This window comes from Camelus dromedarius, chromosome X (genome assembly GCF_036321535.1).
Source record: "Camelus dromedarius isolate mCamDro1 chromosome X, mCamDro1.pat, whole genome shotgun sequence".
NCBI lineage: Eukaryota > Metazoa > Chordata > Mammalia > Artiodactyla > Camelidae > Camelus > Camelus dromedarius.
Window position 1 is genome coordinate 102,127,250 of NC_087472.1, and position 12,822 is coordinate 102,140,071.

Genomic DNA, 12,822 nt, shown 5'->3' on the forward strand with positions numbered 1-12,822 from the left:
AGCCTCCCCAGTAGGTCTCTGCTCATATCGGAGGGAAGAGCATGCATGGTGTTTGGGTGGGGTAGAGCAAGTATTCCTTCCCCAGTCCTCTGGATTGAGAGTATACTTTTCTTGGGGCATTTTTCTGTTTGCATCTGTCAGTAGTTCTGAGTTGTAGGCTTCTCCAGTGCCCAGTCCAAGATATACGGAAGATTTTTTAAAACTCAGGGAACTCACTACCACTCTATTCCTCAAGTCCTGAGGCCCTAGCCAGCCTGCTTTCCTCTCTACATCTTTTGAAATCCTCTTTCTTTCATATTAGGCCCAAGGTTTTTAGTTGTACTTAGCAAGGAGGGGGAGCAGGAAGAAATGAGTCTAAGCCATCTTCTCCTCATATGTTTTATGATGTTTCCTCTATGTTTGCAACAAAGTTTTTCTTGGAAAGAGGTGAATGCAACACATAATCAGAAACCTTAAGCACTAGAAGGATCTATCTAGTCTAATCGCATTCTCTAGAAGAGATAGTAGGTTTGTGAGACGAATTTGGTTACTTCCCGCAAAGCCACAGAGCTACACATTAGCAGCACCAAGAATGAGACCACAGACAGACACATTCATGTAATGATGTACAGCTTTCGTATGTTCTTTCATCATTACATATGAAGATAAATCCTGAGCCTAGCTAGATCTTCCCTTAATCACTGAAACACTCATTAGCATACTGTGATTTTCTAATAAACTTCAGCATACACTGTAGGACAGAACAGAGTAACACTTTGGAAGAAAATGAAGATGGCATCTTAGGTAATATATGTTTATATATTCTCTTCAGAATAATTACTGACTTTCTAATACATAAATACAGAGAAGACTAACACTTGACATATACTAAATTTGTGTTTTGATGAGTGAAAATCAGGATATTGTATGTAACTCTGAAAGCTCACAAATCTGCTTCATCTACATAGTCAATATATCAGAGTGATTTGGTAACTAATGTACATTATATGAGATCATCTGAATATATTACAGCAAAAGATCCCATGATATTTGATACATGCCCACTGAATTTTAATTTGATAAAGAAAAAACCCACAGAATTTTAGAAGCAGTGACATTTCTGTTTGTTTACACTTAAAGAATGTTTCTTGCTGTTTTCTTATAGATATTTGAAAGTTGCCAATAACACAATACTTCACTTTACTCTTTTAAAAATGGATTTAGTGAGTTTAAAATGGATTGAGTATGCATATCACACTTTAATCAAATTTACATCTTAAAAATGTATTACATAACCCTATAAGATACTAACACAATCACTAGTAATGCCAAAATGAGAGAAAGCTCTAAAACTCTTCATTTCTCCCAGAAAAATTTATTACTTTGTATCATCAACTATATATTAACTTATGGAAAGAATACTTGAAATGATAAGATATTAATTTACAAGGACAATGTATTTTTTAAAAAAAAACATGGAGTATCAAATATTTCAGAACTTTAGGGTCTACAAACTGCCATTTGAGTTTAAGTGAGCTTCAGACTTCCCTTCCAAATGAAATAAAGAAAGTATTTTACATCAAGTTGTATCTAAGAAATTTGGTTTTGAAGTAGAGGAGCATTCCCAGCACATTCCCATCAGGTTCAGTATTGCCTAGGACCTGATTCTAGCCAGATGACAAGTTAGATGACAAATTAGCTGAATGGACTGTGGTTTCCTTTCAAGGCCATCTCTGTTCATGACTAGTCCTTCACAACAGTACACACAGGACCTGAGGCACACAGTGACTAGACCTTCAAGCAAGACCTTCCCATCATGTCCTCTGACCTTTCTGAAATCAGTCAGCCCCAGAAGCCTGATACCCTCAGGCCATCCATCATGATCTGGGTTCTTGCCCCAAGAGGGTCTGGATATATCCTCTCACCTGACTTTGTGCCTCCCACCCTCCCCAACTTGAGAAAGTTTTCCACTGTGCCCTTTAAGAACTCATGGAGCAGCACTATATACAATAGCCAAGCCGTGGAAGCACCTAAATGTCCATCAACAGATGACTGGATTAAAAAGTTGTAATATATTTATACAATGGACTACTACTCAGCCATAAAAAAGAATAAAATAATGCCATTTGCAGCAACATGGATGGACCTAGAGATCGTAACTGTAAGTGAAGTAAGCCAGAAAGAGACAGAAAAATACCATATGATATCATGCATATGAGGAATCTAAAAAAAAGAAAAAAGAAAAAAGAGGACACTAATGAACTCATCTACAAAACGGAAACATACTCACAGACATATTAAACAATCTTATGGTTATCAGGGGAAAGTGGGTGGGAAGGGATATATTTGGGTGTTTGAGATTTGCAAATATTAGCCACTATATATAAAAACAGATAAAAAACAAATTTCTTCTGTATAGCACAGGGAACTGTATTCAATATCTTATAATAACCTTTAATGAAAAAGAATATGAAAATGAATATATGCATGTATATGCATGACTGGGACATTATGCTGTACACCAGAAACCGACACATTATAATTCACTATACTTCAATTTAAAAATAAAACATAAAATAAAATAAAATCAGCAAATGATGAGAAAAAATGAACACATGGAGAAGCATCAACAAACCCCCTATATTCTCAACTTCTACTTTCAACATCCCTTCCTCTAGCCCTAATTCAGCATCTCTCAATCCTGACTGCACTTCAGAACCACCCGAGGAGCTTCTGTAGACTCCCAATGCCCAAGCCTTATCCCACACCGAAATCTCTGTGTGTGGGACCCTGGCCTTGGTAGGTTAAAGCTCCCGCAGACGATTCAGTGTCTGCCAGGGTGAGCATCACTGGGTTGAGTGACACTGTGTGCTCTCCCCTCAGGGGCTGCTTCCCCAGACAGAACTCTCTCGTCAGAGGCCCTTCCTCTCCCGCAGCTCTGGTGCCACCAGGGCTCAAGTAAGCAAGCCGGTTGCTCTTCACCAGCACCTGCAAACACGAAATCTCTCTCCCCTAAAATCTCTGTCTTTCCAAATTCCTCTTGTATGCCTGTTTCTTTGCATTTGCTTTTCCTCTACAGTAATGCTCTGATCTCCTCAGCCATTTAAAAAGAAAAGTTCTCCTGTTTCTGTAAAACTCATTTAATTGGTCACCTCAGCCCTTCCATGAAGCCCTCTTGGTCTCTCCAAGCTTAAAAGTGTTGAGAAAATGCTTCCTCCATCGTGCTTCCCAACCTACAGCGTTATTTTAGTACACACTGCACTGCTTGTGAAGAGCACCTGCCATGAGAAATCAGTGGTATAAACAGGAAAATTTGGAGCACATTAGTCTACAGGGAGCCCCAACTCATCAAATGTAGCGCTAATAGAACACTGAGATTATCCTTTGTACCAAAAAATATTTTCTTTATTAAAGATAATTACACTGAAGCTGTGGCTCTATCACAATCGCCGTAAAAAATGCGGCATGAGATCAACACTGTTAAAGGGATTTAGCTGTTGAAGTACCACAGACCTTAAGCAAGCAGAAAACTGACCTACAGGACAAGCATCAAGTCTACTGATAGCATTTTACTCAGTTTATATGCACACAAACAATGAGCTAATAAGTTTAACTAACTCTCATTTTGACACTGCTCCATATGAAACAGTTACCTCTAATTGCTTCCGAGTCATTTACGCTATGAATAAGTCTTTTTTTAAAAAAGTGTCACCTCTGGTCTCCAGTCAGCCAAAATACCATGCCCTGGTCTCTGGCCTGTCCACAGGAAAAGGGGAGACTAAAACATTTGATTCTTTATTTGTTCACTTGGTCCTTCTTGATCTTACCTATATAGTATGAAAAATAAGATCAGTTTCTTTGAATGTATTCCTCTTCCTAACTCCAGGGCCCCATCTGCATAATTTAATCCAGATGTTCATATCATGGTGGTGCTCGGTATAAGTAGGGGCCAGCTAGACTGCATTTTATGCTGAAAACCTATACCTCATCTTCCTCACTTGATAAAAGTAGAGAAAGACTTTTGGTGTATGTAGGAATTTATCTATCTATCTATCTATATCTTTGTGCATGTATCTGCAAATGTACAAACTCTCTTACATACTTAAAACCTGTAAGTATATCACTGACTGGCCATATAGTTTTTTAAATAGTTTTCTTATTTATTATAATCAAGTCTTGCCCATTTACCAAGTTAAATAATATGAAAATTTTAAATCTAAAAAATTCAAAAAACTTTTATCTTAATTTCTTCTCAAAGCTACTAATAAATATAGTGATTTTAATTATTCCAGGATTCCTAGCTTCTCTCCCCTAAGTATTACAGTTCAAGCCCCTTAAAAGAAATCTCTGTAGTTAAGTATAAATATATTTTTCCAAAATTATCTTGTCTATATATACACACCAAGGAACATTCAAAAAAATTTTAACAGAGCAAAAAAGTAACTCACAGTATTTAAGTTCTCTGTAATAAAATCTCCTGTGAGGTGCTAAAAAATTACCTCATGAGAGAGTAAAAAGGAATAGAAAAGCAATGAAGAAAACAACAAACCGAAAACATGACAATTTGAAATCCCAAGCTAATGTGCAGTCAACCTTCTTCTTCATTTTCATCTCTTCTAGGGAAAACCATTGGCATAAGATATAAAAATTTAACTTTAATCACATAATATAGAGATGAGATGACAGATGAAAGAAGTTTGGAAATACTCTTACCAATACCTTAAGGCTGGTGTATAATGATGTTTCCTAACCACTAAGCCCTCAGGGTATTAATAGGTATTTTATAAATAAAGGGATGAATGGTCACACAAGCTAGAAAATTGCCAGCTTTAACAAAATTGCCCACGTTTCTTTACTGTACGACTTCAAAGCCTTTAATGGGCTCACATGCACTGTGACTCTCCCAGAGCAGATACAGAGGCGGCAAATCTGTCTCATCAGAGAGCCCTGTAACATCTCCCAGAAGACTGCTTTATCACAAGTAGTTTGAAAAAGACTAGAAAATGTAGGTGCCCCATAAAGGTGGTTATATGAGTTTCTCCTGGGGCCAATATTAGGAATCTGACACGGCACAAAGACTAAACACAATCATATGTTTATTACCCAGGACTTCCTCGGTCAAACGTGTGTGTCCCACTTACATTGGGCAAAAGGGGGAGAGTAGGGAGAGAGAAGTGGTGTAGGGCTTTTCTGCCTGCATTTCTTACACACCCTTTTCTGTAATCTGAAAACTCCAGTTAGGCAGCTGAGGTGGAGGCTTGGGCTGAGCGCTGGGCTCACTGTTTACAATGTGATGGGAAATCCGGTAGACAAAGAAGCAGTCTCTTGCATTCATAGTGACTTGAGAATTTCCAGCCCCCATCAGATCCTCAGTCACCAAGACCCAAAGCAGGCAGGAAGCCCACCTTGAGCAGCTCAGATGAGGACTGCTGATAGCAGCAGCACACTGCACAACCAGGAAGTAACTATTGTCACTTGCACAGCAGGAGAAACATAAGGAGTTTGGTCACAAAAGCCCTTTCAGACAAGTCTTCCACGCAGTCATCCGGGTGGCTCTCAAGCCCTGGTTTGAAACCAGCAGCTGGTAGATAAGCACCTCCAGAATGCCCACTAATTTTGTTGTGACAAAAATAGGGTTGCTGTTAGTGCAAATCAGGAGACTCTTCTCATCTAGGTCCTCTGAGAGGGATGTGGTGAAAGCCTTGAATGCCTGAGTGATGGAGCACTGTCCTCCCGTGTCCACAGACATTCTGACTCTGATGATGGGGGTGGGGTGGCTTTTAGGAGACAGACCTCGGTTTGGGAGCAGGCTCTACTGTTTACTGGTTATGTCACCTTGGGTGACTTGCTTAACCCCTATATGCTTCAATATTATTTGTTTTAAAAATGTTATTATTTGTACCTACTTCATAGGGTTTTTGTGAAAATTAAATAATGCACGGAAAGCACTCAGCACAACGCCTTGTCAACTGAAATAATATACAACCTAAAAGCTGAGAGTTATGTTTTATTCGGAGGACATTCTGAGGACTTCTTGGGAGGCAGCCTCTCAGACTGCTCTAAGGGACTGCTCGCAAGACGTAAGGGAGGAGCCAGGATATATAGCAGTTTTTGCAACAGAGACTGGGTGGTCAGAACATCAAGAGATTACTGTTAATTAAAGAAAACCGGGTATCTCAAGTTAAGGAATTTAGCACTTTTCTATGTAGGGGAATATACAAGAGTCTGGGCTCATTGAAATCATTCCTTTGATGTGCACCTTAGCTCTCTAGGGCCAGTATCCTATGCTTCCCATCCTGAGTCTCCTCAGGATGCACTGTTGGGAGTGGCCGCAGGTTGACAGCTTGATGGTGGGGGCCTCCAGTTTCCATACTGAGTTCACCACCAGGGCTCACCCAGGGCTCACCATCAGGATGGCTGCAATGTGATGGTTTGATGGCTGCAACATCCTTTGTTTACTGATGTGGCAGCAATATTTTTCATTCACAGCCTGCTCTATTGTAGATGCTCAATAAACAGAACTAATAATTTAAATGAGTAGAAATTATAACCAAGGAAAGGCTTATTAGGATGGAACTAAAACTTGGTAGTCAATAAATAGCAGGGACTCAGATACTTGTTGACTGGTTAATCAATCTCTCTTAAAGCTAATGCTGGAATATTGGAAAAGGGTTCTCACTTGTTTTCATGTGGGTCAGGAGGAACAGGGCCTTTAATGACTCTTCAAATTGAAGGAGGAAGCCAATACCTCATGGCATTTGCATCTGGAAGTTGAGTGGACACTAAAGACCACCTAATTCTCTAAAAGAAGGACAAGCAAACAGTAAAAGTAGTTTCAGTGACTCAACAAGTCCTAAAATGCACCATATGAAAAGGTATGCTCTCAACCACCCAGAGCAATGAGGTAGAAACTGAGACTGTTCATAGAGAAATTTTCCAACATTTTCTGTAAAAAGTCAGAGAAGGTCTTTTAAAGATAGAATTTCTTCAGCAGCAATTAAAGGAAGAAGGCTCTGTAGCAACCTTTACCACATACTCCATGGATTTACTGCTTGCTTCTCATTTTCAACTCTACAGAAAGTGCTGATGAATAAGGCCAGAGCAGCGCATGCAAATGAGGCCAAATTCATTCACAGGTGAAACTGATTTTGGTGACACTCTCCCACCCCTGGAGTTTCAGTTTATTGTTCCAAGGGAAAATACCATCCTAAAAAAAGCACTGTCGGCCCAAACCACAGCATTAACCCCATGCTAAAGACCATTTATTTTAGTTTATGCAGAATTAACATAGCTCCTAAAACACTGATCCAATTATAGGCACCCAGACTGCACATATGATACAGAAAAAACCACGTCCCCACCTCCAATTGGAAAGTCGCCCCTTCTGCTCCTTTCTCTTTAAGAAAACCACATGCAACCCTCCACCGCCAAGAGTGAACTGTTTCACACATTTGCTTGGTTGCTTATTGAGGAAATTCTCCCTTCTCCACATGAGGTTGGGGGCTGGCTGGATAGGAAGAAATTCAGCCCCTGTCTGCTCTCCCTGTCCCGTCCAGACATCATCTTGGGAACCTGAGCGTCCAGTTCTGTAGCAATCAATCCTTGCCAGGAAGTGCAGTGGGAGGACAACTCCCTGCTGACAAACAGTTCACAGAAATCAACATGTCTCTTACCTGTGATGGACAAGGTCTTGGAGGGAGTGCAGGTGGTGGAGGTAACAATCCTGACTTAGAAGCTGAAAAGAAAAATACACACTGTTAAGGACCACTGAAAACAAAACAAAGCCCTCTTCACTTGTTAACTGGGAATAGCAATCGCATTTAATATGTTTCAATTTTTAAAAATCTGAGGGCTTGATTTAAAAACAAAAAAGAGTACATGCTATTTCTAATCCCTTTCCCATTTTCATCCTATCCGAAATCCAAATATTTATATAGGCTGTTGTGAATGAGACAGTATAAAAACAGTAAAGAAGTGACACCCTTTAATCAAAAAGACTGGAACCCAGCACGGAAAAGACAGTCAATCCCTCATTATTCTGATGTTAATTATTCAGTTTCATACTCTAGGCCCTTTGGCTCTTCTTCTATTTTTCCCTAGCTCTCAGCCACTGTACTGCTCATTAGCTTAAGTAGGGAGCCAGAATCCCAACAAGGCAGTGCCCTGCCCTGTAAGTGAGTGGATCTGACAGCAGTAGGGGAGGTTGAAAATGATGGACTAAAATGATACTTAGGGACTCTTCAAAGATCTCAATTTCCTTTTTTCCCTCTGATTCTTATTATCAGGAATAACTAAATCTGTTTCTAAAATAATATGGAGCCATTTGAAGGATCTTTTGAAAGAGAGTTTTATTCTAACTTTTTAAATTTTGTGAGATACAATGAAAACTCGAGTTAAGCCAAGAATGTCTGAATTGTAACTTAACAATGAAAATAAACATCTGCTATTGAATTATAAATAAGGCTCATGACCACATACAAGAAATAACTTTATCATCACACATTGGCCAAGTTAAACCACATTCTTTACAAACTCGGAAAAGCACACTGTGCTCTATACAACTACATGCAGTTTATTTGTAAATCTGTGATATGTGTGCTAATATTTGGACAACTTTCTGTGCCTTAAAAATAAATCATAGCAATGTGCCAAAAACATAAAAGCCTTTGCATATCACTTTTGATTTGACCCAGCTAGATCAGACAAGCTAGAAGATGGAGTTCGAGAATTTCCACAAAGGTAACTCAGAGTAATTTCACAGAGATTTTCCTTCTGAGCCAGTGCATGGATATGGTACAAGCATGTGGCCCATCAATGATTTCTCTCAATCTGTCTTTCATTAAAATTTATGAAACACATCAGTGAGTCAAAACTCCAGAGGTAGTGAGACCTTGAACAGCCTCCGGTAACAAAGCATGTAGCAACAGAGAATGACAAAAGCCTCAGGAATTCTCCACCTCAGGGCCCCTACTCTATAGATCCTCATGGATTGGGCCTTTAAATTACCAGTTACTTTAAAAATAAAATGAAAAACCAAACAAAAAACAAAATCTCTGCTTACTTCTAAAGGAAAGGCCTTGCAACAGAATTAAGCGTATGTTAAAACAACCCTTTATTAACAAAAGAAGACTAAGAAATGAAAAGCCATTTAGTTAAATGACTTCTGCTTTCCAGCCAAGAAGGAGTAACAGAGGCCAGATTTAGCCTTACATTTGAAACGGCCAAAAACAAACATATACATGTTTATATAAAACAACAGTTTTGAAGACACTAGGAAACCAAACAACAGAAGACAGTGATCCCTGAGAGACAGGAAACAAACAAGGTAAGCTGTGTGACTCACTGTCCCTATTTACAGCCCTGCGAATTACTAGAAACAGAACTTAATTCAGATTCATGTCTGATTAATTTCCTTTTTACTATTATTTAATTTTTTAAAAACAAATGCCCTATTTTTATAAAAGATGATGTAAGTGTATGGTTCTGAATATACTTTTGGATAAAATTACATCACTTACAAATATTAACAGCAGTTTTTCTTCTTTTCAGTATCTTGATCTATTTTTTGGTTTTGCTCTTATTTACCTGGCTAGAACATCTACTGTAAAATTGAATAATAATGGTGACCTGGGCATTTTTGTCTTCTCTTGATCTTAAAGGTAAGGCTTTCACTATTTCAGCACTGAGTATGGTATTTGCTGCAGGTTTCTTGTAGATACTCTTCAATGGATTACAAAAATTCCTACCTATTTTTACTTTTTTCATAATTTGCTGCTGAATTTTAACCAAAGCCGTATCTCCATCAGTTGAGATGATGGTATGATTTTTCCACTTACGATTTGTTAATATGATGAATTACATTATGAATTTCTTAATAATAAAACACTCTTGCAGACAGGATAACCCCAACTTGGTCAGGTTTTCACATCTGCTAGATTTAGTTGGCTAATATTTTGTTTAGGATATTTGCAACTATATTCATGAGTTAAATTGACAGGTGAGTTTCCTTTCTTATATGGCCCTCTGGTATGCTTGATTCAGCTAGAGGGTGTTCCCCCATCTCTATTCTGGAATAGGGTGTAATGTAAGATCAAAAATTGTTGCTGTTGTTGTTGTTGAATCTCAGGTAACATATGACAGCAGAACCACCTGGGCCTGCAGTTTCCTTTGAAATAAGATTTTTAATGATTTCGCTTCTCTGTTATAGGGTTATTCAGACGTTCTTTAGTCAGTTTTGATAAATGATCTTTGTCTAGACATTTATTCGTTTTGTCTAAGTTTTCACATTTATTGCCATAAAGGTGTTCAAATCCCCCTCATCATCTTAATCTCTGCATATGTAATTTTCTTTTTCCATTCCTAATACTGCTTGTTATCAGTCTAGTTTTTGTTCATCAGTCTCACCTGACATCCATCACGTTTTATTATTCTTTTCAAAAAGCCAACTTTTAACTTTTTTGAGCCTCCATATTATATGCTTGCTTTCTGTTTCATTAATGTCTGCTCATCTCCTTCCATGTACTGTCTTTGGGCTTATACTGTTGTTCTTTTTCTACCTTAAATTGGTTGCTTGGCTCACTAACTTTCAGCTTTTCTTCTTTTCTAGTATAAGCATTTAAGGTTATAAACTTTCTAGCAAGTATCTCTTTAATATAGTCTCATGGGTTTTGATATGTGATACCATTCAGTTTCAAAATTTTCCTGATTTCCATTACAATTTCTTTTATGATGTTACCTTCTGCCTGAAGTTCATCTTTTAGAATTGCCTTAATTGAGAGTCTATTAGTAGTAAGCTTAGTCAATTTAACTTAAAAAGTCTTTATTTTGCCTCATTCTTGAAAGATGATTTTTACTGAGTATAGAATTCTAGATTGACAGCTATTTTCTCCCAGCACATTGAAAATAACATTTCACTATCTTCTGACTTCCATTATTGCAGCTGAGAAGTCAAATGTCAATAGAATCAACGTTTTTTGGTAGGTAGTCTGTCTTCTCTCTGGTTGCTTTTAAGATCTACTCTTTGTTTTTAATATTCTGCAGTACCAAACTTTACCTTGCAACTGCATGTGTATTTTTTCATCCTCTTTTTCTTTCATAAGCTGCTAAGCGTAAACTGGAATTTCTAAACCACGTGGCATCCCATTAACTTTGGGAAATTTTAAGTAATTCTTCAAATTTTGTCTTCCCACCACATCCTCTCATCTCTCCTCCTGAAGCTTTCTAATTGTGCAGTTACTAGTTTCCTCATTAATTAATGAGATAATAAAATCTTTGACAGGATATATTTTTAATTTGTATGAAAGTCATGATTTTATCTTTTTTTTCCCAAAAGAGTACTTTTAAAGGTAAAGACTGTACAGTGACTAAAGGAGGTAAGTACTTAGAGACCAAAAAATGTCAATATTTTTCTTGGTTTTTAAATAAAAGTCAGAAGTATGGGCTGTCCCTCAAAACACCTTACATTTACTCTTCTCAACAACGCTAAGAGAAGAGTACCATAGTTATTTCTGCTTTATAGATGATAAGAGGAAGCAAAATGAGGGGAAGTAACTTATCTGTATTCAAATAGGATTCAAATACTCAGGTACCATTAATGAGGGAACTAGTAAGTGGTTCTAGGTAATTTTCTAAGATCTGTCGTCCAATTAACCAGTTTCCTCTTCAATTGTACTTAATGTCCTGTTAAGCCAATCTCTGAGTTAATTTCAGTGACTAAATTTTTCATTTCTAGGAGTTCTATTTGGTCTTTTTTCAAAGTGGCTTTTTCATTTTTATAATTTATTGGCTTCTTACTCATTTTCTTCATCGCCTTTCTTTCAATATATTAAATATATTTAAGTAACAGTCTGTGTCTAACAATTCCAAAATCTGAGAGTTTGTATTTTCTACTGTTTTGTTACTTCTGCAGGCTCTCTCTGATTGTGTTCCATTTCCTACAGTGTTGGCAACCTTTGACTCCGAACATAAATTCCTTGGAACGTTACCTATAGGGATACTTTGGGGCCTGAGTGGAAAGTGGGTCCCTCCTCTACTACTTCTGTCAGAAACCTAAAGGCACCATCAACCTGGGACCACTTTAAACTAAAATCTTGGCTTGGTATTATGTAGGAATTTCTGCTGTCCTGATATTTTGTTAAATGTACTATGACTTCTGAGGAAACATAGTTTTTTTTTTAATATAGGTGATTCACAATGTTGTGTTTGTTTCTGGTGTACACCAAAGTGATTCAGTTATACATATTAAAGATAGTAGTTTGAAAATTTAATTTCACTCTTACCTCATCAACAGAAAAGTGAAGAGAACTGTTTAAATTTTCTTGTTTAAATTTGGAACTGGGAAAATAGAAGAGTGACTAAGAGCTGAATGAGTAGTAAAGAAAGCACAGAGTAACTAAACTGTACCACAGAAGCCCCCTAGTTCTCAAGAACTGGTGACACTAAACTCAAGAAGTGGGGGTAAAACAAGGAAAGCGATAAAAAATAAAGAAAATTAACTGATAGTGGATCCTATTTTGTACCCTTCAGGAGAAGGGCGTACCTCGACAAGACCTACAAAGATCTGGTTCCAGCTATACCTCATGCTGTTTTTGGCTTCAAAATCCCTGCTACTGTGGTCCCTTCTGCCTGTCAGTGGTCATGTCCTGCCTCTATTCACCTGGATAACTCAGAATATAGTAAGTGACCAACAAATATTTGTTTGAGCTTATGTAAGAAAGAACTATAGAATTATGCTGCATACCCATATTAAAAAAAAATGATTGAAGTACTTTAGGAACAGCTAGATCCTGAGATTTTTCTCACACATTCTGCACAGTTTCAGCATGTCTCCCATTCCAGAAAAAG

At 37.7% G+C, this 12,822-nt stretch overlaps 1 protein-coding gene across 6 annotated transcripts in view; it reads right to left on the minus strand.

Annotated features, from left to right (window-relative positions):
• The window catches only part of REPS2 (RALBP1 associated Eps domain containing 2), a 208,303-nt gene that overhangs the window by 55,579 nt on the left and 139,902 nt on the right, over positions 1-12,822 (minus strand). For all 6 annotated transcript variants that reach the window (XM_064483372.1, XM_031445822.2, XM_064483370.1 and 3 more), the window contains one exon: positions 7,653-7,714. In XM_064483372.1, the coding sequence (XP_064339442.1) occupies positions 7,653-7,714 (62 nt within the window). The remainder of the gene's footprint in view (positions 1-7,652; positions 7,715-12,822) is intronic.